Source organism: Acanthaster planci, linkage group LG09 (assembly GCF_054643075.1).
Source record: "Acanthaster planci isolate LZ-2023a linkage group LG09, COTS_SCS, whole genome shotgun sequence".
NCBI lineage: Eukaryota > Metazoa > Echinodermata > Asteroidea > Valvatida > Acanthasteridae > Acanthaster > Acanthaster planci.
Window position 1 is genome coordinate 8,996,514 of NC_141785.1, and position 25,186 is coordinate 9,021,699.

At 43.6% G+C, this 25,186-nt stretch overlaps 2 protein-coding genes across 2 annotated transcripts; one reads left to right on the forward strand and one right to left on the reverse strand.

The window, feature by feature from the left end:
• Nucleotides 1–3,078: 3,078 nt before the first annotated feature.
• LOC110980672 (patched domain-containing protein 3-like) lies at nucleotides 3,079–10,063 on the forward strand. Its single transcript, XM_022237568.2, has 2 exons — nucleotides 3,079–4,387; nucleotides 6,326–10,063. The coding sequence occupies exons 1-2, from the start codon at nucleotides 3,388–3,390 to the stop codon at nucleotides 8,002–8,004; spliced, it is 2,679 nt and encodes an 892-aa protein (XP_022093260.2). The 5' UTR covers nucleotides 3,079–3,387; the 3' UTR covers nucleotides 8,005–10,063.
• LOC110980670 (uncharacterized) lies at nucleotides 8,976–25,143 on the reverse strand. The gene is made up of 16 exons (XM_087141555.1): nucleotides 24,580–25,143; nucleotides 24,076–24,234; nucleotides 23,787–23,876; nucleotides 22,986–23,119; nucleotides 21,939–22,080; nucleotides 21,662–21,772; nucleotides 21,083–21,230; nucleotides 20,742–20,873; nucleotides 20,123–20,265; nucleotides 19,563–19,731; nucleotides 17,379–19,243; nucleotides 16,276–17,253; nucleotides 15,053–16,165; nucleotides 13,463–14,902; nucleotides 12,053–12,099; nucleotides 8,976–11,856 (listed from the first exon to the last, which is right to left on the reverse strand). Exons 1-16 carry the CDS (start codon nucleotides 24,790–24,792, stop codon nucleotides 11,616–11,618), a joined length of 7,125 nt encoding a protein of 2,374 aa, XP_086997681.1. The 5' UTR covers nucleotides 24,793–25,143; the 3' UTR covers nucleotides 8,976–11,615.
• Between the last annotated feature and the right edge of the window lie 43 nt (nucleotides 25,144–25,186).

The following is a 25,186-nucleotide window of genomic DNA, read 5'->3' on the forward strand; positions in this document are numbered from 1 at the left end:
TAATCTAATCTATTGATTAGATTAGAAAAAAAAAATTAAATTTTGTTTACATGAGACAAGTCTTCAAGTAAAAATGGCAGCAACAGAGGATAACGATGAATTAAAGTACAAAGGAGCAGGAGCAAAGCACAAAAATCTTTACATTTCAACAAGCAACGTCCATCTAACGACCCCATCACACTCTGAAGGCGACCAGGAAGGCCCGCTACGTTATAAAAATGCATTTAAACGTGGATAGGAGGGGACAAAGCTTGGAAAATTGAGGCGTAAATACGCTGTCACTGCAATTTCAAGCCACTTCGACCTTGCTGCGTGAATTTTTAGCATCGAAGCCTGCTCAACACTTTGGCACTACCTCCCTGTTCAAAAAGACCCTATCACGTTGCTATCACCGAGTTCTTACCAATGTGTACAATATTAACCACGATTTGCCACGCTCTTCCATTTGTTGAGTAAGATCGTGGTTGAGTGTAATTTGGGTTTTGGGAAGTACGCTGGCGATACTAACCACAAATAGTGGGAGAGTGTAAAATTTAATTCCTTCGCTTTGCTGATTTCTTGACATGCATGGCAATTCTGAAACAATTCCTCAATTTTTTTTATGCTTAAAGATCTCAGGTTTTACACAACTGTATTACACTGGATATTAAAAGACAACAGACGAGTAGTATGCTGCCCTTCCTTTACTTTGCTGAATGCTCTATTTGAGATAGGGAACCAGCATCCAGTGTGTCATGTAAAGCCAAATTCTGATTAAAACGAAATTCAGAAGCAATTCCTTTTTGTTTCAAGAATTAAAACGAAAACTAATTTCTTTTCTTTTTCCACATTTTTCATTTCTAAATTGACAAACGAGAAATGACTCGTCTCGATTTTAAGTTTTCCTACTTTAATTGAAAAAACAAACGTTTTTCCTTTTCGCATTTTCTTTTCAAATAAAAAAAGATTGGACAAAACGTATTAGTACTCGGACCAAGAACTTTATTCCCGTTAGAGTTAGCAAAAAGATGAGAAATGCAAAGGGCCAGATGGATTGGACTTGAACCTAGCCCTTTTGGTCCGCAAGCCTGCACGATAAACCTAAAGGTTAGCCACAATGAAATTTTTTCAAACCCAACTTTTCTGCAACTTTGTACTCCTCTTCAATTCATGAAAACTCTTTTATGTTGGTTAAATGCTTTGAAAAGTGCATTTTTAACTCTTGAACTTTTCCCTGCTTTCCTGGACAACCGAGGGCGTTGTTCTATTAGTCCAGTTCTCCTTGCTTGCGTGTATGTCTCCGTCCATTTATCATTTGTCTTTGAGAAAGATTTGATGAAAGATTCGAAACGTAAGACCCTCCCACTTTTGTAATTTGTATTTTAGGTTACTATCGGCAAGCAGCAGTTTTTGTAATTTCTGGAACATGCACGCACGTTGCCACGTAATATCACACATGTACATGTGTGTGCGTGAGTTTGTTTCTGCATGCAATTGGGGACCCTGAACAATAGAGGACAATAAGGTCCCCGATTGACAGAGGGTCCCCGATTGACAACTGTGAACAAAACATATGGGTGGTCTTCTAAAAAAGTTAAAGTACAAACAAAAGAGGAACAATAGGGGGTCCCCAGTTGCAGGCTAATACACAGTTGATTGCGTGTGTGTGGGTGATTTGCCCAGCCATGACAATTTAAAAAAAGGGGGGGGGGTTGACACCACATGACACTATCTAGGGAGGTGATGTCAATAATAATTCACCAGAAAGGCATTTTTATAATATACACCCCATCCTCCAGGATTTACGCCCATGGTCATGAGACTAGATATTCTTTCTCTAGCGTACTAAAACAGATCGTCTTGTTTTTACATGGGCGTCATCAGGAGGGGACAAAGCACTCAAGAGCAAACCGCCAAACATCAACTGTGCGGTCGGTGCGGTGCTTTTTATTCATACGACCCATTGTTTTTGCGATTGAAAAACCCCGAACAATAGGAGATTTTACTTGTGTCAGCCTGAGAAAAATTCTCCTGCGACTGTGTCCTGGACACATTTTATTTAAATGCAGCTCAGTCTGGCGTAAAGAGAAACACATAAAATGAGGAAACAATGAGGGAACTGGCCCTGGTCTACCCACTATATGGTGTCAGTGCTTATTTTTAAGTCATGGTCGAAGAACGTTTTTGTGGAAATCCACAAACGTATGGGACCCAGAATATTTTAGTCAGCGCACATACAGCATTGCCCCGTAACGTGTCAAACGACCGGTAATGAATCTAACTATTTCATGGTATTTCACTGAATTCTGGTATAAATGACAACTGACACAAGGTTTAAACAGTGAGAAGCATTACACGCAAAGAAGCATTACAGGCAGAGGTTTCACTGCTTGGTAGTAAGACGGAAAAAAAGACTTTGATCACGACCATATCAGACATGAGTTGACGTTGTACGAATAACACGAGGTGCTCTTAGTAAATAAATACCGGTACATACATGTATTAACAAGAAAAAATCTGAGACAAATCCAAAAACAAGCGAAATTGTAGTGTGTTTAAACCAACCTGGATAACAACTCGAAGAAACAGAATCTAAACAGATTGCTTTATTTGGAAATTCATTATTTCAGAAATACTCACTGTAATGAATGAGACCGAAAATACTATGCGATGATTAGTTATGAATTACACACGTTGTAAAAACGCTCATTTAAAGGAAACTTGAATTTATTAACTCAAAGGAAATTAAATAAAATCTAGATGAATAAATAGCTTCTCATTCCTGAACAACAAAAAACACTCAAAATGTTTTGATAAAATCTGATGCCAAACGAAAGTTAGGTGTGTCTACTCTGCGGCATCTTTAGATTCGAACATCAATTTGTAAAACATTTGGGAGTTTTTAGTAAAATTTAACTTTCGAGAAAGATCGTAAAACCGGGAGTAAACATTAATTTGCATACACCCATAATCAGCAGTCAGAATGAACCTGGAGTGGGAAGTGTTTGTTTCCCCGTGGTGCATGCCAACTAGAGTACCTGCGTCACAGTTGATATTTCCTACTGCGCATGACAAATGTTCTAGCACAACACAGACGAAACGACATGAAGGCTGAGCGGATGACCTCACTGTTTACAGCTCTGTGTGTACACGTACACGACTGGTCTGCGCTTATGAATGGTGAAGTCGTGCTAGTGACAAATTTTCTCAGTAGTGTGTAGACGGCTATTAAGTGTAATAAAGATTGCAGGTATAATTCCATGTTTAAGCGAATTTTATTGAGATTGTTGCACATGTACATCTGTGATTGTCATCTACTGTGGGAAGCGGCCTTAGCACCACAACGCACGAACAGCAATTAAACGTTTACAGTAACATCGTACCAGTACCTTGATGCGCTGAATAAACATGGCGTTTGATTGCGTCGAGAAAATCGTCAAATTGTTCTTCTTCAATTACGGTGGTTTCATCGCGAGACACCCGTATCCCTTTCTTGTTCTTCCGCTGCTGTTGGCCGGTGCACTGGGTGCCGGGATGATGTTCCTGACGGAAGAAAACGACATAGAGAATCTGTACACTCCGGAAAATGGGCTGGCAAAGACGGACAGGAACACGGTGGAAACACTGTTTGCCGAACACAGCGACAACGACACATTAGTGTCACATCTGTCGAGACTGCCTCGGGAAGGGAGTGTGATCATACGGCAGAAGGATGGCCACAATATCCTCACACAAGCTGCCATGGAGGACATCTTCAATCTACACGAGCAGATCATGAACATTACCATCCAACACGACAACCAAGAATATAAATTCACTAATCTCTGCATAAAATGGGACGGTACTTGTAACGAGAACCTTATACTAGCCGTATATGATTACAACGCCTCTAATGTGCCGTTGACTTCTCTAACCTTTCCCCTCTATACACCAGTCGGTGACACTGTACCTTATTTTCTTGGTGGAGGATTAGGAGGCGTGACATTCGAATCGGGTTCTCAAGATGAGGTAGTTTCAGCCAACGCTGTCCGGTTGTCCTACTTCTTACGTTACCAAGACGACGTAGAGGATCAGCGAAGCGCCTTGTGGGAAGAAAAGTTCTTAGAAGTCTCGGAGGCTTTCACTTCATCCGTTGTCAGCGTCACTCGGAAGGTGTCTTCCACACTGGAAACCGAGCTCGACAGAGCTAGCTCCAGTGTGATCAAGGATTTCACTATCACCTTCACCGTCGTGATCACGTTCAGCATCTGGTCCTGCGTGATGCTGGACTGGGTGCGAAGCAAGCCGTGGCTGGCCGGCTGCGGCGTAATCTCCGCCGGCCTGGCCGTGCTGTCATCGTTCGGGTTGATGAGCTACATCGGCATACCGTACATTAATGTCGTCGGCTCAGCACCATTTCTCATCTTGGGTAAGTTTTCATTTTAGAGAAAGACCAAGCAAGCCCACGTTCCCCTACGTCTTCCAGAGGAGAGTGTTCAGCAGGTGATGGGCCGTCCATCAACTTCTCATTCAAACCATTAGAGAAACACGTAGAAAGCCATCTAAGTAATTTCAACGCAGTTTCGTGAAAATACCGTGGCGGAAAACTAATATTCAGACTTGAAATCGCCACTATACTGGGTTCATCAAAATACTGTTTAAGCAGTACGACATACATGTAGTTATAACCTGGCAATTCGCGTTATAGATTTCATCCCCATGAATTCACTGAACAAGTATTGATTATATACAAATTTTAAAAATCACAAATTTATGATTGTGTATAAATGCTATTACACACAAATTCCCAAACCGACCGTGTAAATCAAGATGCAAGCTATTTGATTAGTACGTGCGTATGGCTAAAGATGTACTTATGTAAAATGCACAGAAATGACTCAAGGCTAGCTGTCGGATCGTTGGTGTTTATTAATCTGCAAATAACACCTCAAATTTTGATTGACAGGCTTTCGGGTTATGGTCAAGTATACTGTTGTCAATCCTTGCCAGCTTTGAGTGGGCTGTACTTGTTACATGTATTTGTAATGCCCTTTTGTTTAGTCCATTGATTTTTATGTTTGTTGAATATTGTCCTACCAGTATGCTCTGAATGGCCGAATAAATACAATTTCCTAAACATGCTAGACTCTATATTAAAAATATCCCCTGTATTACTTTTGCTGGCAGACTGTTAAAAAATGGGCAAAAGAGAAGTCATAACGTGCAGTTTTCCTGGTCAATACACCGGGGGCCGGGTAATAAAACTGAAGAACTTCGCACCAGGCTCCACTCCGCTGAAGGCACTAGTAAAGGTTTAACAACGCCATTAAACGCTGGGTTGTACACACGCTTGTTCAAAGCTTTCCCACAATCTATCTATGAGAATTTTTTTAATGACAGCCTGCGTTTTGGGGGCTGTGGTATTTCCGTTTGGTTGCAATTTCTTTTATCGTATAGGGCCATTCACTGTGATTATTGCGCCTGCTAGACAATCCATCCTTACAGGGCATTATCCTATTTGGTGTCCAAAATATGTCGCCAAGAGTAAATGTGCAAGTATGTATTTTGTCATATTATCTTTAAGCAAAATTTATGAAACGACATTTTACTAAAAAGTGCAAGGGGTTAATATCACCACAAGCCCGCATTACTTCAACAGCCCTCTATTATACTCAAACAACATGTGCGTTGAAGACTGCGGTCTGCAATGCGTAATCTCGTGCGCGTTACATGGCAGTATATAAGACATCATGTCGCCCTGTTCTTGGGCAAACTTGGCGTAGCGTACAAGAATAGGCCCAGTTTGCCGGGTCTATGTATTTGTGTAGTTTTCAAACAATATGAATTACCTCAAGAATTTTTGACCCGTTCCTTTCTGGGACGAATATGTCGTTATTACATGTTACTTCACAAATTTCCCGAAACAGTTGCAAAACAAAATCACCATTTAACTTGATAGTCAGTAAGAGTTTGACACTATTGTGTGTAGTGGACAATGTGTGCAGTATAATTTTTACCATCGTTGTTTTCCAACCTTAACCTTAATAAACACTCTTTCCCTTCTTTTTTTAATTCCCCGGGAGAAAATATTTCATCGTCCGAATTGAAAACAGTAGAAATTGATGCAACATTATTAAAATATATGTATATAAAATAAAAAAAAATAATAATTATTTGTTGTATACTTAGTTTGACTTGCATTACACTCGGGAAGCACACGGGAACACTAATGGAACTGGTGTCTCACTGACGCTAAAATGCATAAAGTTCGTGTCAATGTGTGGAAAAAGGACAGTTAAAGTGTTTGCAGTTACGAGTGATTAAGATAGAGATACGACTAATAATTTCGTTCTTTCCATCCTTTTAGGTATTGGAGTTGACGATATGTTCATCATGTTGGCTGCTTGGCGACAGACTGACGTCCGATGGTCAGTGGAACAGCGCATGCGCCATGCCTTCTCTGAGGCCGCCATGTCTATTACCATCACGTCCATCACAGATGCCCTGGCCTTCGGAATTGGAGCCATCGCCTTCTTCAGATCCGTCCGCATATTCTGCATGTACACGGGCGTGGCTGTTATCTTTGACTACGTCTTTCAGATCACTTTCTTCGGCGCCTGCATGGTGCTCACCGGCCGACGTGAGGCAGCTAACCGACATTGCATGTCGTGCCTCAAAGTCAAACCCAAAAGCGAATCCTCGTCCACGGCCTACACCATATTCTGCGCTGGTGGTTCATCCCAGCAAGCTTCTGACACGGACGAAGGTGATACCAATGACCACGCCCTCATGCTGTTCTTCAAAAATTACTACGCTCCTTTCGTCACACGCTGTTGGATGGTGGCCCTGACAATAGTACTGTTTCTAGCCTATCTGGGCACCGCCATCTACGGATGTACCCAGGTTCGAGAAGGTCTCGCTCTCAGAAACCTTGCCCGGGATAACTCTTACGCGGCTGAGTTCTTGGATGACGAGGGGGAGCTCTTCACTACCTACGGTCCCCAGGTCTCTCTGGTGCTCACTGAGCCCAGAGACGTGTGGAATCCCGTGGAGCAAGGTCTCATGGAGGACACTTTGGCAAAGATGGAGGCGAGTGAATACACCTACAGCAAGGATCACAATCTGACTGTGTCGTGGCTGCGCGACTACCTTGACTTTCTTCGGACCATCAACCTTATTAACCCAACCCAGGCGCAATTCATCGATACGCTGCGCGAGACATTCCTCAAGGTTCCCGCCTTCAAGAAGTACTCGATGGACGTTGTCTTCAACACTGACAACTCCGATATCGCTGCGTCGCGATTCTTTGTCACCACCAAAGACTTAAACTCCACCGAAAAGGAGCGATATATGATGACAGACTTGAGGCAGATAGCCGAGGAGACTGAGCTACCCACTATAGCCTACCACCCAGCCTTCATTTTCTTTGATCAGTATATCGCCATTTTGCCCAACACACTGCAGAATATGGGGATTGCCGTGGGCGCCATGTTGATCGTGGCCCTGTTGATGATTCCCAATCTCATCTGTTCTCTGCTGGTCACTCTCTCCCTAGCCTCCATCGTCACAGGGGTGGTGGGATTCATGACTCTGTGGCAAGTGAACCTCGACTCTATCGCCATGACCAATCTCATTCTTTGCATAGGTTTCAGCGTGGACTTCTCCGCCCACATCAGCTATGCTTACATCTCTGCCAACACAGGCTCCCGTCGAAGCAACGTTGTACACAGCCTCTACTCTCTGGGCATGCCAATCGTTCAAGGGTCTCTCTCCACCATACTCGGTGTCGTAGTACTCGCCTTCACAGACTCTTACATCTTCCGCACCTTCTTCAAGACCATGTTCCTCGTGATCTCCCTGGGGGCGCTGCACGGCCTGCTCTTCTTACCGGTATTCCTCCTGCTCACGATTCCTGTGAAGACTCACCGAGGGACAGACTGCAGCGAAAATCTGCGAGATGGTGGCGTCGCCAACAGCCCACACGGCAGTCCGGGGAGAGCATTTTTCATAGGACCGTATCCATCTACCGTCGACGGGGCCAATTGAACGCCCACCACCGCCTCATACTATCCTCATCGGTCACAGTCATTGCCATACAGCATTAATGCCAGTTTTGCCGACTCCGAGCCCTCCTTTATCACCTGCCAACAGCAGCCTCCACCATTGCAAAACAGTAACCGTTGGCAGAACAGGGCTTTGTCCGAAGATTTTGCCATTCCAAGGGCTACGCCTAATTTAGCCCACAGCGTGAGGGAAGGTATTTACCCTCCATAATCTTGCCCCAAAGCAGAAATGGCCACACTTTTAATTTGCGCACAAGCACAAGGGATCTTTGTAGTAAAAATTTACTGGTCTAGCTAGCGTTGCGCAGTTTAACTTTGAAGGTTAAGGCGGGTTTGCACTACGGCAGAGTAGCACTCCCTTGAGTCCAACCTGTGACGTTTAGGGCAAAATAACCATTTTAAAAAAATATATTTTGAAATATCTGAGGGTAAAAAGGTTTGCTGTGAGTTTCTGAAGTTATTGGTTTGGGAAGTTATTTTTCCATTCTGACGGCAAAGATTTTTTCTTTCTGTAAATATTATGGTTTTGTTCATACCTAGCGAGGACTCTTCACAGAAAACGATTGATGTTTGTCGCGTTTTCCCACATAGGATATCGTTGTTTTGAGATAGAAACAAAATTGCGCTAATTGGTAGTTAACTTTGTCGCATTGTATCAGTAACTTTGAAGAGGATGTGATTTTAGAATGGATACAAAATTGGTTTGAATTCTTTTAGTTGAAAATGAAATACCTACTGCTTTGTTTTACATTTTGGAAGACTGTACATGTACGTTTGTGGCGGAACCAGTCGTGCCACGGCTACCAGTTTCAATGTTTTCTCCGGTATAATACAAATTTTGTTTCTCAACAGCGCTGCGAGTGGTCAGAGAGTGGAAATATTTCATAAAACTCGAATACACCGTTCAAACCTTTCGGCAAAATGACAAAAAATACATACACAATACAGACATGATTTGGTAATGAATATATGGTTTATTACACACTAAACACAATACTTATTTTATTTTCAAAACTTTTGAAACCGTTGAAGTTGGTCTTTAAGCAACAGTCGGTGCTCCGATAGCCCATCCTTTTGATTCAAGGTAGTGATTGTTTAAGCTTTATAATTACTCAGATTATTTTCTAAGCAAATCTACATGTAAGTGTGATTTTGACTAAATAAATCAATACAGTTGGATTCGGAAAACATTTGCCACATATACCATTGCTGTGGGTAGAAGATCTCAAAATTTTGACCAATCGAGATTGATCTATTTAAATGTGCATATTTAATCATTTAATGGCTCTATGGTATATACATGCAACTATTTATTTATTTTTTTGTTTGTTTTGTTTTGTTTTAGAAAAATGGGTATTGATCTTTTTTTCTTTTTGAACTCTGACGACGCCACTATCTTTACGGTTTTCTTTCCATTTGAATTGTGGCATTTAAATTCTTGAAAGTAGACTACAGAGCAGTTGTAAATCAAAAACCATGTGCTGTCTTGGAAGTGAAAGAAAGGCTTCGTAGTTGAGAAAAAAACAAAAGACTGATTATGTTATTTTTCCTGCCAGGTTTAAAGCGCATGATACACAAGGTCAAGAATGTGTAGTGGGGAGAAAATACATGGAAGATTACGGAATAGCTTTCTATCGAACCAGAGAATAAGCTTGATCCTGATAAATAGAATGTATCTTTTTCAAAATCTTTGGCATAGAAGGTAAATAATATTTTGAGTTGTTAATAAACGTTTATGTTTGAATTTGAATTGTTGCAATAGAGTACCGAAATGAATACGTCACGCGCACAATTAGTGTGTAAAAGGCATGAGCACGTGAACCAGCGCGTGAACCAACACGTGCACGTACTCCATTCGTTTACACTGCACGTTTTGGTTCACAGTGAAGTCACATTTCAGTACTCTATGAGTAATGACTTTCTGTAATGAATTCACAGATTCATTTTTGTTTATTTATTTATTGTATTGATCGCAGTGCTTTAACATCTCAACTTTTCAATCTGTTGTTGAAAGAAATGAAAATAAACGGTGGAACAATAAATATGCCATTTTCTAACTTTATTCATTTGAACGGTTCACCGTGTCTCAAATCGTAACTTTTTTTGACGGTAATTCCATTAAAAATCAAACATTCCAGATGTCATTTGCTTGCATTTTCTTGTGTCTCCCATTAATTAAAAAAACTAACAGTTATTGTATCTACAGAATCTCCGCTTCCTAGAGAAGCAATGTATAAAGAGAGGGATCGCATGCTCATGAAAATGAACCTAGATTATTTACAGTTAAAAAATCTTGCCACTTAAAAATGTTTATTATCTAAAATATTGTCCAATTTTTTGAAATTAATTTTGTTTTGCTTATCCTTTACGTGCTGCCGCCCGCATTTTTTAAATTCTAATATTTATGCACTGAAATTCCCCAGTTTGAAATTGCAGTTCTCTTTTGTGACTCGCTGTCCGATTTGAATGTCTTGCTGCCTCCCAAAATATAAAGTCAGGAAAGGGTGGAGATATGCCTCTCCGCGGACTGAAACTCTTCAAAGGGTTTGGAATGTGGCAGTTTGGTATTTCACTTCAAGAGCTACGTGAAGCGCATCGCATAGGTCATTCGAGAAAATCAACATGCACCTGCGAGGATACACATTATCACCATGGCCATGGGCTGACCCACACACTTACAACATATACGAGCTGGTGAAACGTCAGGTGCATTGCTCTTGAATGACCTTGCCTTTGTAAAATACTCAGGTGATTGTGTTTGAGGAGGTTCTGAAAACGTGAGCGCAGGGGCGGAGAAAGTTGATACCGATATTTGCGCTCTGAATATTGCGAGCCCTTTGGAATCATCAAGTAAAAGGTCATATCCGCCAGTTAAACGTCTACCGACAACAGGGGGCGTTTTTTCCTTCTGTTCGCTCTGAATCTGCAACGTTGAGAATAGTAATTCCGCAATTTCCCGTATTTAAACCTTGTCACAGCCCAATGTAAAATGGATGCTCAGTGGCATTGTCTTAAGTTTGACTGCACTGGTTCATTCTTTTTTCCTGAAAGCAAAAATTTGCATGTGATGAGAGCTGGTTTAGCATTGATGTTCCCTTCGTGATGCAAGATTTACCAGCAGAGTTTCAAACAACACCCAATAATCAACAACTACATATCTTTAAATGTCTCACATGATGAACCATACTGCCAAACACAACGCTATTTATGTTATTTCATGCAACTATCCGCCACGAGTTGAAGTGCACCCCCAATCGGCGAAAAGAAAGACAGGTGGTTACAGGCTGGTTCTTGTAAGCGAAGTGCGTCAGTGTACGCAAAGACCATACATGCAGGAGTAAAATTAAATTAGTTTCGAGTACTCAGCAAGCTCCGCGTCAAACGCGCTTGGACTTGCGCATCTCATTGCGCACCTATGCGGAGAATAACAATAAAAAAAAAAAAAAAAAAAAAAAAAAAACCACCAAAACCAGAAACGAAACGAAACGAAACAAAACAAAACACGCCCTCTTTTGTTCCGCTCGGAGGGGATAGGTAAGTCTGATCACGATTATTATGGTCTTACCATTTTCTTCAACCGCTGTTGAAACACCTTTAATTATTATCCGAGATTTCTTTCGGAGACACCGTTAGGTCACGGAAGGATGATGTCTGGGTCGGCGTTTCTACAGCTTCCACGGGTGGCAAGCTGCTATTGCCGGGGTCCTTCGCGGAGAGGGGCCCGGGCTCTGATGGCTCAGCGGAGTGTGTGATAATAACTTGGGCTCCTTGTTCAGCGGCCGGAGCAGTAGAGTCGGAGACAGAAGATTTTGGTACGATAGCAAGTGGCGCTTCTCTGAAAATTCAGTGATTTCGTTTTATCAACACGTACCAACAAATAAAATTTATTGAAACATCACCCCCTCCCCCAAAATCATTGCAAGCCCAATGAAACTGCGCTTAAATCTGCACAAAATGCTGTAAGTCTACATTTTATATTACTTCATGTTATTTATATTACGAATCAGATATATCAAACAAATTGTACATACCTGTCATAAGTTTCGGGTTTGCAGCTCATTGTGCCATCCATTTCTTTCTGTATTTGACAAAATGTTTTAAAAAATTTACTGCATTGAGCCAAAAACTGTTTCACACTGAAGATGAATTTCAGAACACGTATCCCTTTATATTAGAAAGTGAGGATCCTCAAAATGATTGTAGCCTCTATTAACAATTGGAACAGATCTGAATTTTCAACCCTAACACTCTGAAATTCTCCGATTTCAATATGATTTTACATACACCCTGATGAGGGCTGTGCATAGGATTTGCAAGATCTCAAACACGGGACTGCTGAATTATCATGAACTTTCTCACTGTAAAGTAAGTACCTGTACATAATATTGTCAGACAATCCTTGAAATATTACCGCCAGGAATGCTGTCATTTTCGAGAAAAGATAATTTTTAATTTTTTTTCTCTTAGATCTTTAAAAAAAGAAATCATTCAAATACAGCAACCGTTGACAGGCGCAATGAAATGTGGGTGTCGCATTGAGCTGTTGCAAGAGTCTGTATTAACAGGTAAGGTACATTATCTCCAACGCACCTTCGGTACGCCTAAACTCAGTATTAACTTATAAGATAAACATATAATCATAAAAGCCTAAAAAATAATTTGGACTGGTTTCAAATCAAAGATTCTTTCTGAAACTGTAGAAGTTTACCTCACGTGAATATATCACCGCGGTATCACCCCTTAAGATAACGGTATGATCCAGATGGCTGCTCAAAATTTCGAGACATTTAGCTTTCTGTTTTTCTAATCACAGTGACTCTTATACCCAACATGCAAGGATAGTCGCCACAGAGTTGTCAACGCGGGTTTGTAGCGGCACTGACGGTGTGTGGACGGTTTTTGACCGACATGGGAGGCTATGTGTGAAGAGTGAACAGTCCGGTCCATCGTGCATGTACACATGTTGTACGGTACATCTACATTGTAGGTTTTGGTCACGCATTGACTGTGGTGACTGCAGTCAATTCACTGCACAATGACACGGTGCTTATTTGACAAATTCTCAGCGTTGCATTGCTGAAGAGGAAACACAAACTTGAAGGTAAATTTGCCAACCACTATTCCTGCGCAAAGTTATAGAAAAAAAGATGTATTTTGAGGGCCATAACTGATCTCCAGATCGACCTCGCCTGTGCACTGTCCAGGCACTCAGGAACGTCCTGTGGCCCATGGTGTTTTGCGAGACAAACTACACGAGCTTGGCTTTTAATGTTAAAAATGAACAGGGTTTTTTCGATTTTCATCTCCGCAGTGAACTTAAAAATGAAACAGGTCGTTGAAATGATACAAAAAGTAAATCACAGACCCCCAAATTGGCAAACTTTGACAAATTGCAGTACATGCAAATCCTATACACCACCTTTAAATCCTCTTTGCCTTACCCCTCCTGTATTTGATGCCTTCCGCTGTCGCAGTTGCGGCTTCAACTTGTATTTTTGCACATCACGACAAGTAGACAGTTGGTGGAGCACCGCACCCGATGACTGGCTTTGCTGAACCTTTCTTTCCTCCATTCCTGACACAGCGTCGCTGCTCGCGGCTCCAATCTGGACATCACTGCGATGCCTCTCCGTGGTGTTCGTCTTGCTCCCACCGGCTTCTCCAGAAAACATCCTGCTCAGCCTCTCGATCACAGCAGAGATGATGCTCTTTGAGCGGTGGCTCGCTTTAGCCCCATGGCTACCCGAAGAATGAGAAGAATGTTCGCCAAATTGACCCCCCATAGGCGAATTTACCGGGGTCCTCATTTCGTCACACGCCTCTCCTGAGGCCATGGTTCCTTCCAGATTTTGCGTTTGGTCCGTGTTACTTTGTTCTATTTGCATACCCAGATCTCCGCTGTCTCTTGGCAGTTCTCCGGAGTGCTCTTCCTGGAGGCCCCCTTTTGAAACAGCACGGACTCCTTGGGTTTGTTGTGCTAAATCTGGTTTGATGCTTTGTTCTTGTTCAATTAACTGTTGTTGATCTGACAGAGGTTCTGTGATGGTAGGTGGTGGACAAGAAACAACCGTGCCGTGCAGCGCAGATGTAGTCTCTGGATTGGTGCTGATTGTGACAAACGATCTGGTTGAAGGGGGTCTACTTTCAGCACGGCTGGCTGGAGATTGTCGCACCTCATCCCCCACAGAGCCTTGTGGTGATCTGACACTAAGCACTGCGTCTTTCCATTGACTCTGAACAGATTCACTGGATGCCTGTCTCGATACTGATTTATCTCTGGACAGCTGCTGCACTCTGTTTGAGGTGGAACTGGAACGGAATAGGGCGGAACCTTTGACTATGGCCTCTGAAGGTGAATTCCGTGATGACCTGCGAGGACCTATGGCTGTGGAAGCAGCGGGCGATACTTTGATGAGGCGCACGGAACGGCCTGATGCCCTATCTGACATCAGTTTCCCAACACTTGAGGACGACAACTTCCCCGACCGACGCCTGGCCCTGGACATAGAGGGCGCCGGGCTGACCTTAATCAGGCGGACTGATCCAGTCGACGGTGGCTTAGTGACCTGGGATCGCCGATCAACGTTTGACAAAGAGGAACCACAAGAAGGTTTGGCTGGAGATAATGGCTTCTCATTCCCCAAGATCGGCCTCTTAAAGCTGTGCGCTGACAATTTCGTAGCACCAGGGTGGACTTTGGATGTGAGTGGCGAGGACGTACACACTCCTGGCTTGGGAGAAGCTGAAGTAGGTGACCTTTGTTGAAATTGACGACCCAAAGCAGCCGAAGATGACTTGGCTGGCCGTGATATTGTGCCCAACGAGTTAACATATGGCTTTAGTGTTCGACTCTTACCAGCATGCATCTCCTTGAGACTCGACTAGGAGAAAATAAGCAAAACGGCAGAAAATTTATTTCACAGACCACCATATCAGCAAAGCTTGTTTGCGCTTTGTAACGAGGAAGCTACGATAGTAATATATGTACCTACTATCTTTAAGCATAATTGACTATTGAGGATTGTACTGACCTCACTAGCTGTCTGAAACGATTTCTTGCTGTCTACTTTATTCCCGTCTGCAAAACTGGGTCTCTTTTGTACTGAAGATGGCTCTCTATCCTCTGTATCCTCTCTATCTTTGCCACATTGAAACTGCATAGTTTCGGCACCAGTGAAGGACGACGGACCTTGTGCTTCAACATGCACTTCATGCAGTTCAGTGCATTTTGTTATTTCATCGTCTGCTTTTACCGCCTCTTCTTCGCCGTCTTTTACAGCCTCTTTCTGCACGATTTTTGTAATATCGACAGTTGTTTGGTCTTCTGTCGTTTCTTGTTCTTTCTCTTTGTTTGAACTCTTTGGCTCTGATTTTTCTCTAGGCGGCTCAGAGTCAATCTCACCAGGTCTTTGAACAGTGTCATCCTCTGATCTCTCAGTAATTTCCTCTGTGCAGGGTTGAACTACTGAATCTTCTTCCTTCCTACTTTCCATGCCTTGAATTTGGTTTGGATCTACGTCCAGAGGCTTCAGTGCATCATCTTCGGGTGCAGAAGTGCTTCGTACACCTGTCTCTTTGCCATCACAAGGTTCATACTTTACGTCAGATTTGTCACCGGGATGTGTTTTGAGAACAGCTTTGCTCCAAGTGTCTGGTTTGGTGCTGCTCTGATCTCTGGATGGAGGCTGCCTGCCCGTGGCATCAGCGGCGTGGCTATCCGTTGACCCAGGATGGACTTTTGTTGAGTGCTTCCTTCCAAAGATGCTACTGATCCGGTCTATTACAGCTCCTATGACGCTGCGGGATGCGGGCACGTGACTGGACACACCCGCCTCTGTCGTACTTTTAGATTTCCCACCTAACTTAGACTGGATTTTGTTGGGAGAAAGATGGACACTTGCCTCTTGAGATCCAGTTTTGCTGTGTAGACTTTTGATTTCCTTCGATTTACCGCTTCGTATAGATCTAGTACTGGCACGAGACAAGGGGGCTGTATGTTCAATTTCCTCTTCATTGGGTGACCAAAAATCGCCACCTGCAGGGGTATCCCTGGCATCTGGTGATGCCTGTGGTAAGGCTGAATTGTCCGCTTCCACATATTCGCCCTCCTCCTCTGGTAATACGTCTTCCACAACTTCGTGAACCTGTGAAAAATAACAGTCCAAATGTAGGGTCATTTTAGTTTAGGTTTTTGCATTGATTCGGTTAGTTCAAAGAGAAGCATTTCTAGGGAAAAGTGTAATATCGAGCTTACCCTGTATACTTTCCTTTGCGGCAAATAGCAGACTCCTCCAGCCTCTTCTTGTCCTACTAACTCCTCGTCTGAGTAATGGGCAGTGATGTCTTCATGGGGTTGCTCCAGGACGCTGTACATTTGATCATGCTCTCGATGGTGGGGGTGTGAAAGCTCCCTTATCAGTGTGTCTTTTAAACACTTTGCTGAACCTTGGCAGTGCGTCAAGTCTGGGTGGAACACGTTCCGGAAAGAGTTGCGAGAACTTGTCGAGTAGGCTGACGGTACCTTCTGTTGGCTGTCAGGCTTCATGGAGATGGCAGACAGGTTGTGGGAGATGATCTCCTCATCTAGATTGAGAGGATGACTGTGATAGACGGGGACAATGTTGCTGTAGTGATGCCTCGCTGCGTGAATCTGTTCCTGGGAATACTCGCCACTCTCTGCAACCTTATGGATAGATTTACTGCTGGCATCATGCACCAAATGACCTGAGCCATTCTTGTGCAACTCCTCAACCGAGAGGACCTTTTCAGTGACAGACTCGTGCGCCTTATCGTGTGGGATGACGGCCCCTTCAAAAACTGTCCTGTCGTGGCTTTTCTTCACGACGGAGGTTAGCCCCTCCACTCGAGACCCTTCAAGGCATTCAGCGAGAGAATGGACGCTTTCTTCCTTGGCAATAACCTCGTTCTCTATGACACCGATTATTTTGTCGTCTTCCTCTGGCTCTTCCTCTGAGTCACTGCCTTCACTTTCACAGGCCCCTGAGTGGGGGTGGTGCTGGTGATGAGACAAATCGATCTCACTTTCTCGAAACACTTCATTAACAGCCTCTAGGAGGAGGCTGCTCCTGCGTGCACCAAAGGGTTTCTCTTCACCATCATTTCCCTCGCTCATTTTAGTTGCTTCGTCGTCTATGAGTTGGTAGGAGGCGAGAGCTCCCCCAAACACGTGCATGACTACCGTTTGTGCTTGGCACGAAAGGCCATGTGACACCTAAAATCAGACAAAAAGTGCACTAAAGTACTAAAGAACTACGAACGGGGAATAAACTTAAAAGTTACATGCTTATGCAAAATTATTTGGTAAATAATTGATTAAGAGAACACATACAACCTCACCTTCTCAAGACCATCATCCACACTGGTTGGCAGGACTGATGATGCAGCGGCATCTTGTGCAGGTGAGGGTGAAAGTGGTTTGACGTCTTTGGTCGGTGGTGGAGACTCCACATCAAGAGCTGTTCTTTTGATTATGTCAGAGGCTACAGCCCTCGTTTTGGCCCCCCTTTGAGTCAGTTCTGGAGATGTCTGGTTGACAGCACTCTTAGCAAGCTCCGGAGAGAAGGGGCTTGCAGAGTGCGCGCTGCGAGATTGGCACCTGCTACCGGCACGTTCCGTCCACAGTTGCTCCTTGGCCGTCTTCAGGGCTTCATCTACAGTTAACTGAGCCAATTTACTGCTACTCGTTCTGTGAAGCTGTGCTCTCTCGGTAGTGAGCTGTGCTACTGCGTTTTGTAAAGCATCAATCGTGATTTCATGGGCAACGGTGCTGCTAAACGTTTGAGGGTTCTGCAGCAACTTTTCAACTCGAAGCTGAACTGCAGCGTTCTGTAGTGCTTCCCTCGTGACAATTTGTGCCAGCAAACTAGTGTCTGAATGAGGTGATGGCACTCTCCGTTCTAGCTGTTGCACTGCATTTGCCAGAGCATCATTAGTGACGGCTTGGGCCAAGAGACTACTGCTGGTGTGCGGCTGCAGAGCCTCGCACTCCTGCTGGAGCTGCCGCGTGACCTTCTGGAGCGTGTCATTGGTGATGGCCTGGGCTAACAAGCTGCTGCTAGTGTGAGCAGGTGGATGGAATGCGTAGCCAATCTGCTCACCTTGAAGTCGTCTGGCCGCATTTTTCAAAGCGCCTGCAGTGAAAGCTTGTGCCAAGATGCTGCTGCTGGTTTGGGGTGGCTGTGCTCCGAGCTGTCGTATCACATTCTTCATGGCGTCAGCTGCAATAGCTTCTGCTATGATGCTGGAGCTGGACTGAGGGAGAAGCATCTGTAAATGTCTGGTGGCATCACGTATAGCTGTTGATGCTAACTCCGCACCCAGCACACTGGAACTGGAATGCATGAGACGCATCTCTCTGAGCTGTTTAGCTGCATTGCTGATTGCATCTGATACGACTCTCTCTGCGATGAGGGTGATTCCCGATTCCATGAGCTCCTTCTGAAGTTCGCTGGTCACATTTGTGATGGCAGTCTGAACTACATCTTCCGCCAAAATGCTCGTGTCGGAGAGCTTCGATTCCTCCTCAAGCTCCCGAGAGACTTTTTCCGACAGTTCCTTCTGAAGTTGGCTGGTGACGTTCCTTATGGTGTCCCACACCAAGTCCTCGGCAAGGACATGCGTTTCGGAGCGCTGAGCCTCTTCTTCAAGCTCTCGTGTGACCTTTCCAAGTGCCTCTGACACCAAGGCAGCCGCAAGGAGGCTGCTGCTAGTGCCTTTCGGGGACGGCTTCTCCTTTGGTCTTATGGATCCATCAGGCATGACGCCGCTCTTGGCAATGGGACTAGGTGGGTGGAGTTCGCGCACGCTGGTTTGCTTACCGATACTGGGCCTTTTCGTTACAGCAGCTGCAAGCGTATCGGATACCGCCTCTCTCGTGGGCGTCACGCTTGGTAGGTGAGGCAATCCTCCTTCCGCTGCTATCTGCTCTCTTGCTCTTTTGAACATGTTTGACAGAACAAGGCGGGCCACCGTGCTGTTTGTCAGTTGAAGCACGCTCTTACGCCGCATGACATCAGGTAACTTAGTCTCTTTGGACACTGCCATCCCGGACTCGATAAAATCAAGTTCTTTGGAAACATGCTCCATTGACCGCTTGTCACTCTCAAGTGCATTGAAAACATTTTTGACGAGGTCTCGAGCAGAGGTGATAAATGAACTGTAATGGTCCCCAAAGAGAGCAGCCAGCTCAATAGACGAATACACTTCAAACAGAAAGAAAAAGAAAAAAATGTTTGTAAGAATATTTTGCTAACTTCCGGTAAAAGGGAAAACTAAGGGACGATCAGATTTCTGGTGACAGAATTAACCCATTTTCGACCTCCAAAGCAAACAAACAAGCAAAAGAGCGCATTTTACTTTTAAAGTCGGAGTGCAATTATCTAGACAAGACAAGGTGCAGAAAAGTCATTCACTTTCTTAAGCAATATCTCAGCATCACCCACACTGCAATCATGAAGACATGTGAATCAAATTTTGGACGATGCCTAAAAATCTAGAGAAAAACGTGATTGTAACTTATACTTCGATCTTCCTGGATATCTGCGACAGATTCCTCTTCCTTTATCTTTTGTAAGATGCCTCTGCTAACTGTTTCAATCTCGGGGACTCTTTCCTTTGTTTCGATGGTAACGGTTGGTTCCAGGAATGTGGTCGGAGATACAGGTGCAGGAAACTCTGTCGGTTGAGCCGTCTAATCGAGGGGAGAAAAAACAGAGAACATGGGAGATACCGAGCAAACTTACAGTTGTACATTTTTATGCGATCAATTTCTCGATTTTACATTTTGTAAAAATACATCTAAGATATTTAAAGCAAAGGTTGCTATGTGATAAATGCGACCCTTCTGTCTCCAGCACCGAATCAATGTTTGATACTGAGTGTTCTCCACGATGACTACATGGCGTGGTTGATCGTCAGGTTTGATATCAGATTCGCTTGCACAAACTTGCCAGTGTTAAACAATTAGAAGGTGTCGGGATTGTTCAAATTTACTTTTGATAAACTGTACAGGAGACGTTGCTCGAGCTAATTATATTGTTCTCAAACGGCCGAACTTAGACAAAATAATTCAGACTTCTCACCGTAAGGTATCTGTCGTCCACGATCTTCCACACACCGTCGGCAGGCGATAGCTCGATGCGGCCTAGTACGTGCTCGACCGGCCAGGTGCTATAGTGGCGCGGCCCTCCGAGTCCGTGGCGCGGTGGTCTGCGACGCCTACCACCTAACAAAATACACAGAGATCGCTAAGGTGATGAAGAATCCAGTTCTCTCGTTATGAAACCCTTTAACTCTTTAAATTTAATCAAATCAGTGTTACATAATATGTTACAAAGACATTATATTATTTTTATATTGCATTGTTTATTTGAAATTTGAAAAAGGACTGTTTCATTTTTTTTATTTCGGTTTGGTTTAATATTTGTATTAAAGACTACCGGTGTGTGAGCTAACGTGATAAGCATGTAGTTTTAAGATTCATAAAATTATTCTTGTACAGTTGATCTATGGTTATGATTGGCATCATGATCTTGACGCACAAAACTGCACTTCATTTGAATTCCGACAGGTCATAAACATCAGAAAAATGGAGAAAGGGGCAACATTTACCGAAGATTATCGAATAATCATCATCTTAATGCTGTACCAACCGTTTCAAGTTTCTTAATATTTTGATCCAATCCAAATATTTACACTGACCGACCGGTTTCCTTCGCCGTTGTTCGAAAAGCTTGCGCACAACTTTCAACTTCTTCTCAAGACGAGCCTGGATCTTGGCTTCCTGCCTCTGGATCTTGAGGGCTCTCGCATCGCGAATATTTTCAAAGGTTGCTGTAATGAATAACGGCTTGTGTCAGCCTAACAACTCCGCACGATGCAGTTGATTAGACCCAATTTTATATGAACAAACGCTTGAATCGTTATATTTATTTCTCTCCAGTGAGTAAATGTAATCTATTTTCCGCTGAGTAAAAACATTTGCACAAAGGCGCTTAGTTTTAAGGTTAGCGTGTCTTGATGTTCAGTTTGGAAATGCTCACTGAGTTGCTTAGACCACTTGTCAGATGTCGCCTGCTCCCTGGTATCAATGTTGTTCTCTGTCTGGGCACGTAATTCCTTGCGTCTCCTCACTGCTTCCAGTCGGTGCTTTTCGCGTATCTTCTGGTGGCGATTCCACTGCTCCTCCAACTGGTGGAAACCAGACATGTTGACAAAAAAATGTAAAAATGTTTGAATAATCTAATTTAATTTCGCTTGTCTCGTGACGGCATGGGTATGCGGCTCGACCATTGGTCCTATCAGTAACGAACGTAAACATCGTTTTTTTTAACACCTTTCAAATTCTTCAATTTGGCTCCAGAAAAGAAAAGCTAGTATAAGGACCCCTTTTCAAAGTTGGTTTGAAAAAAAGTAATACTTGTTCCTAGGCTGACACCCCATTTACAAGAAGGCAGTGAGATGTTTAGTTCAAAATGTACGTTTAAAACATGGCTGCATAAAAATTGAACTGCAATATTACACTTTTGGAAATACAAGCATATCCTATCAACAAACTCATCTAACTAATCGGTGTTCTTCTCTAACAAAGGTAAATTTGCAAACTGGTATCGGCATATGACCTTCATTTCTCGTTTTTGACTGACACTCATCCGGTAGCATTTCAGCAGCTCGGCGTGGCGGGTTTCATCCTCGGCGAGATTCACTCGCTTTGTCGCTCTTCTGATATGCTCCTGATGAACAGACATCGAGAAAAATCAGCCAGTCTCTGCTGCCTTACATAGGACTTTGAAATCAGATTGTTAAGGACTACCACGGATGAAACAGCAGCAGATAACGCGAATAATTTCAAGGGGATTCTGTCCTCTCCGATTAGTCGAAGTAAACACCCCAACATACCTCCAGCTCCGCTCTGAGTATTTTGTTACGTTTCTTCTCCCGTTCTAGGTTGCGTCGCGCCCTATCGATGCTCCGCTTCATTTGTTTCTCCTCCAAAACGCGGTGGTGCCTCACCGTGTCCTCCTCAAGGTGATGGCACAAACTGTAAGGGAACACAAAACGTGTTCAACATTATTTTCGTAATAGTATTCTCAAAAAGAGGAGCAACAGCGCTCAAAAAGGTTAAAACCATTCATCACTCCATCAGCGGCGTATCCAGCTTCTGGTGTGTAGGGGGGGGAATCCACAAGCCAATTTGTCTTAGGCCTCATTCAAAATGACGGAGAAAAAAAATCAAAAGCCTTACCTCCACATCCTTTAATAAACTGGTGTTGATTTCTGGTGTGTCTTAGGGATTTGGTGCTAATATTCGATACCGAATATTTTCGTTCCCACTCATGAGCTTGAGCTTCGGGCTCATTCAACATGATGTTGGGGGAGAAAAATATCAAGTTTTCCTCAAAATCCGTTGGAGGGAGGAGACAAATTGCCCCCTACTCGCCCCCTACATTTGTGGCGTATCCTCCGCTGGATACGCCACTGCTATTAACTCCATAAATATATATATATATAAAAGGAATTGCACTGCGAAAGGCAGATGTTTGATTTCCCTTTCCCATTCTGGCCGACTGGCACAACCCTCGGGATTTTTCCAGTGGTAGTGTCATCAATATTTTTATGGATGGAGCAAAGACAAGGAAACATGGGTAGTTGTCTCAAAAGCAACAGCCTATCCAGCTTTTGGTGTGGAGGATTCAAAAGCGAATGCGGCTTCGGGCTCATTCAACATGATGTTGGGGGAGAAAAATATCAAGTTTTCCTCAAAATCCGTTGGAAGGTGGAGACAAATTGCCCCCTACTCCCCCCTACATACGCACTTTTCAAAAGAGGTATCTTAATTCGAAGATTTGTTTAATGTATATTCAGAAGCATGCCTTACTCCGTGTTTCTTAGAAATTGCTCAGTTCATATCAAGCAAGATGGATGTGTTTAGTTTAGAGGTTTTACCGTCGATGATGTTCTTTGAGCATCTTTCTCTTGCGCATCCGTGTCTCCAAGACTTGCTTATCGTGAGGGCTCAGCTCTTCCTTGTTGCTCCATTCCTGGCGTTGACGCTGTCGTTCCTCGCGCTCTTTGGTGGCCTGAAAAGTACAGAGCAGATTCCTACCAACTCCTTTTTGAGGCTACAGGATCACAAGATTTAAACGTAACTGCACTTATGGTTATAAACGGGGTTTGTCTTGAGGTGCAACTTTTAAAACAAATGTGAACTTCATGCTATCCTAACCTCCGATTTTAAATTTACCCATACTGATTTATGACGCATAAATTATGGGCATAAACACGCAACGTATTAATTTATCATGTGGCGTGTTTATTCTCGTATTCGATATTGCTGGTCTCAAGAGAACAGCGAAAATACCGAAGCGTTACATGACCGGGACTAGGGCCGCGAGACGCACATCGCTTTTGTGAAGTTCAGTCACAAACGGGGACCTCACTGTGGTTCATTTTACAGTTAGGTGAGCAAATGCATCATTTCTAAATCCACTGGAAAGGCCATAAAGATTACTTGGAATTTGTCGGCCCCCTTATAAATGATGTTTGGTCCCAAACATTTGGCTCTGGATTCGCTCTTAAACTGGGACTGACCCTTTAGTTAGGAGGCCGGCTTTATCCGTTGAGCCATATATAGCACTATGGCTTCACCATTCGCATTTAACCAAGGTATTTCCACTTATCAAGTGGGCTTGTCACGTGGCTCATGATGAGGCCAACCACTTAAGGTTGTTACTTAAAAATACTCACAACACTTTTTCGGTCTTGCGCAAGTTTTTCGATGTTGACACGTTTTAGATACTGGTGGTAGTCATTGAACTCTTTGAGGGTGCAAATTACCTTAACAGAAAAGAAGAGAAAATGAATATATTACGAATATTATCAATATATATATTATAATATATGGAAATTCAACTCGGTTGTATTAAAGGCAGAAAATGTGTACACTTACTTCGGAAAAGTATATTTAAAGTTCGTTCCACATGCGGAGCGGGCGTACGTCATTTCAGTGTTGCTTTTTTCAAAGCTCAAAACTCACTTTTCCTTCTGGGGTGATGAATTTCTTCCTAATCAGCCCGTGGAAGGTGGATGACTGTGTGTAATGGCTCTTCAGGTGAGGGTCGTGAAGGCTTTTGTATTCGCTGCTAAGCCCCTCAGCGCTGGGGTCAAAGTCCAGGCCGACCGGTGTGGGGTACAGCTGAAAAAAAAAAAAAAAACAATATTGGAATCTTTCATTAATACTGACTGAATAAACATAATTGCTCACTCAATCTGGCACTACATGTATTTCACCGAGGTTTTTACCCGAACCACTTTGCGTAAACGGTGTTGTAGCTGAATTCATCACAAGTCTCTCCAAATTTATAACAAGTCAGTAGGTCCCTACAGTCTTCAGGCGCTATTCTACACAGGACTGCTCTTGTCGTGCAGTTCGTTTAGGCATCTTAGAATTTATTATCAAAGATCACAGAACGATCCAAACTAAAGCCCAACAGACAACAGTAACCAACTTGGCCAAGAACGACTCATGCCTGCGGCTTACCTTCTCTCCAAGTCCAGTTGTGTAGAGGGTGATCTTCCCCTTGGGGGCGGGGATCATCGGCAGTTTACTGTACATGGGGGTATTCAGCATCCATGCCGGAATGGGCGGCATGGAGATGGGGCTTTTCCCGCCGGCTAATGCCGAGAGATACCCCCGGGTTTCTTTGGCGGGGGATTCCTGTCGCGTCTGGCAGGGCGCCTCCGAAGCACTCATATCTTGTAAAGTCCAGTTTTACTTCTTTAAGGATTAGGCTAAGTCCGCTGCAAAGGCAACGCGCTGTCGTTTTTCAGCAACTACAGATTAAATTTTCAAGACTCTTCCATCTTGTTGCTCCTCCAAGTTTCGAAAGTATGGAAGAGAAGATGTGTCGCATTCAGCATCCAACTGCAAACAATTCCACTCGACTGATTAACAATTCCTGGACAAAAGAAGCCCGTCTACGCTTTCATGGCGATTTTCAGAACTGTACCGCCAACACAAGAAATCTGGTACAACCTCATCAAGTAGAGCGATGAGCGAACGAGTCATTCGAACACTGGCGATTGGAAGACAGACGCGCGGACCGTGTGCAAACGCAGCACTACTGCTGTCGCGAGCGCGTTTCGTT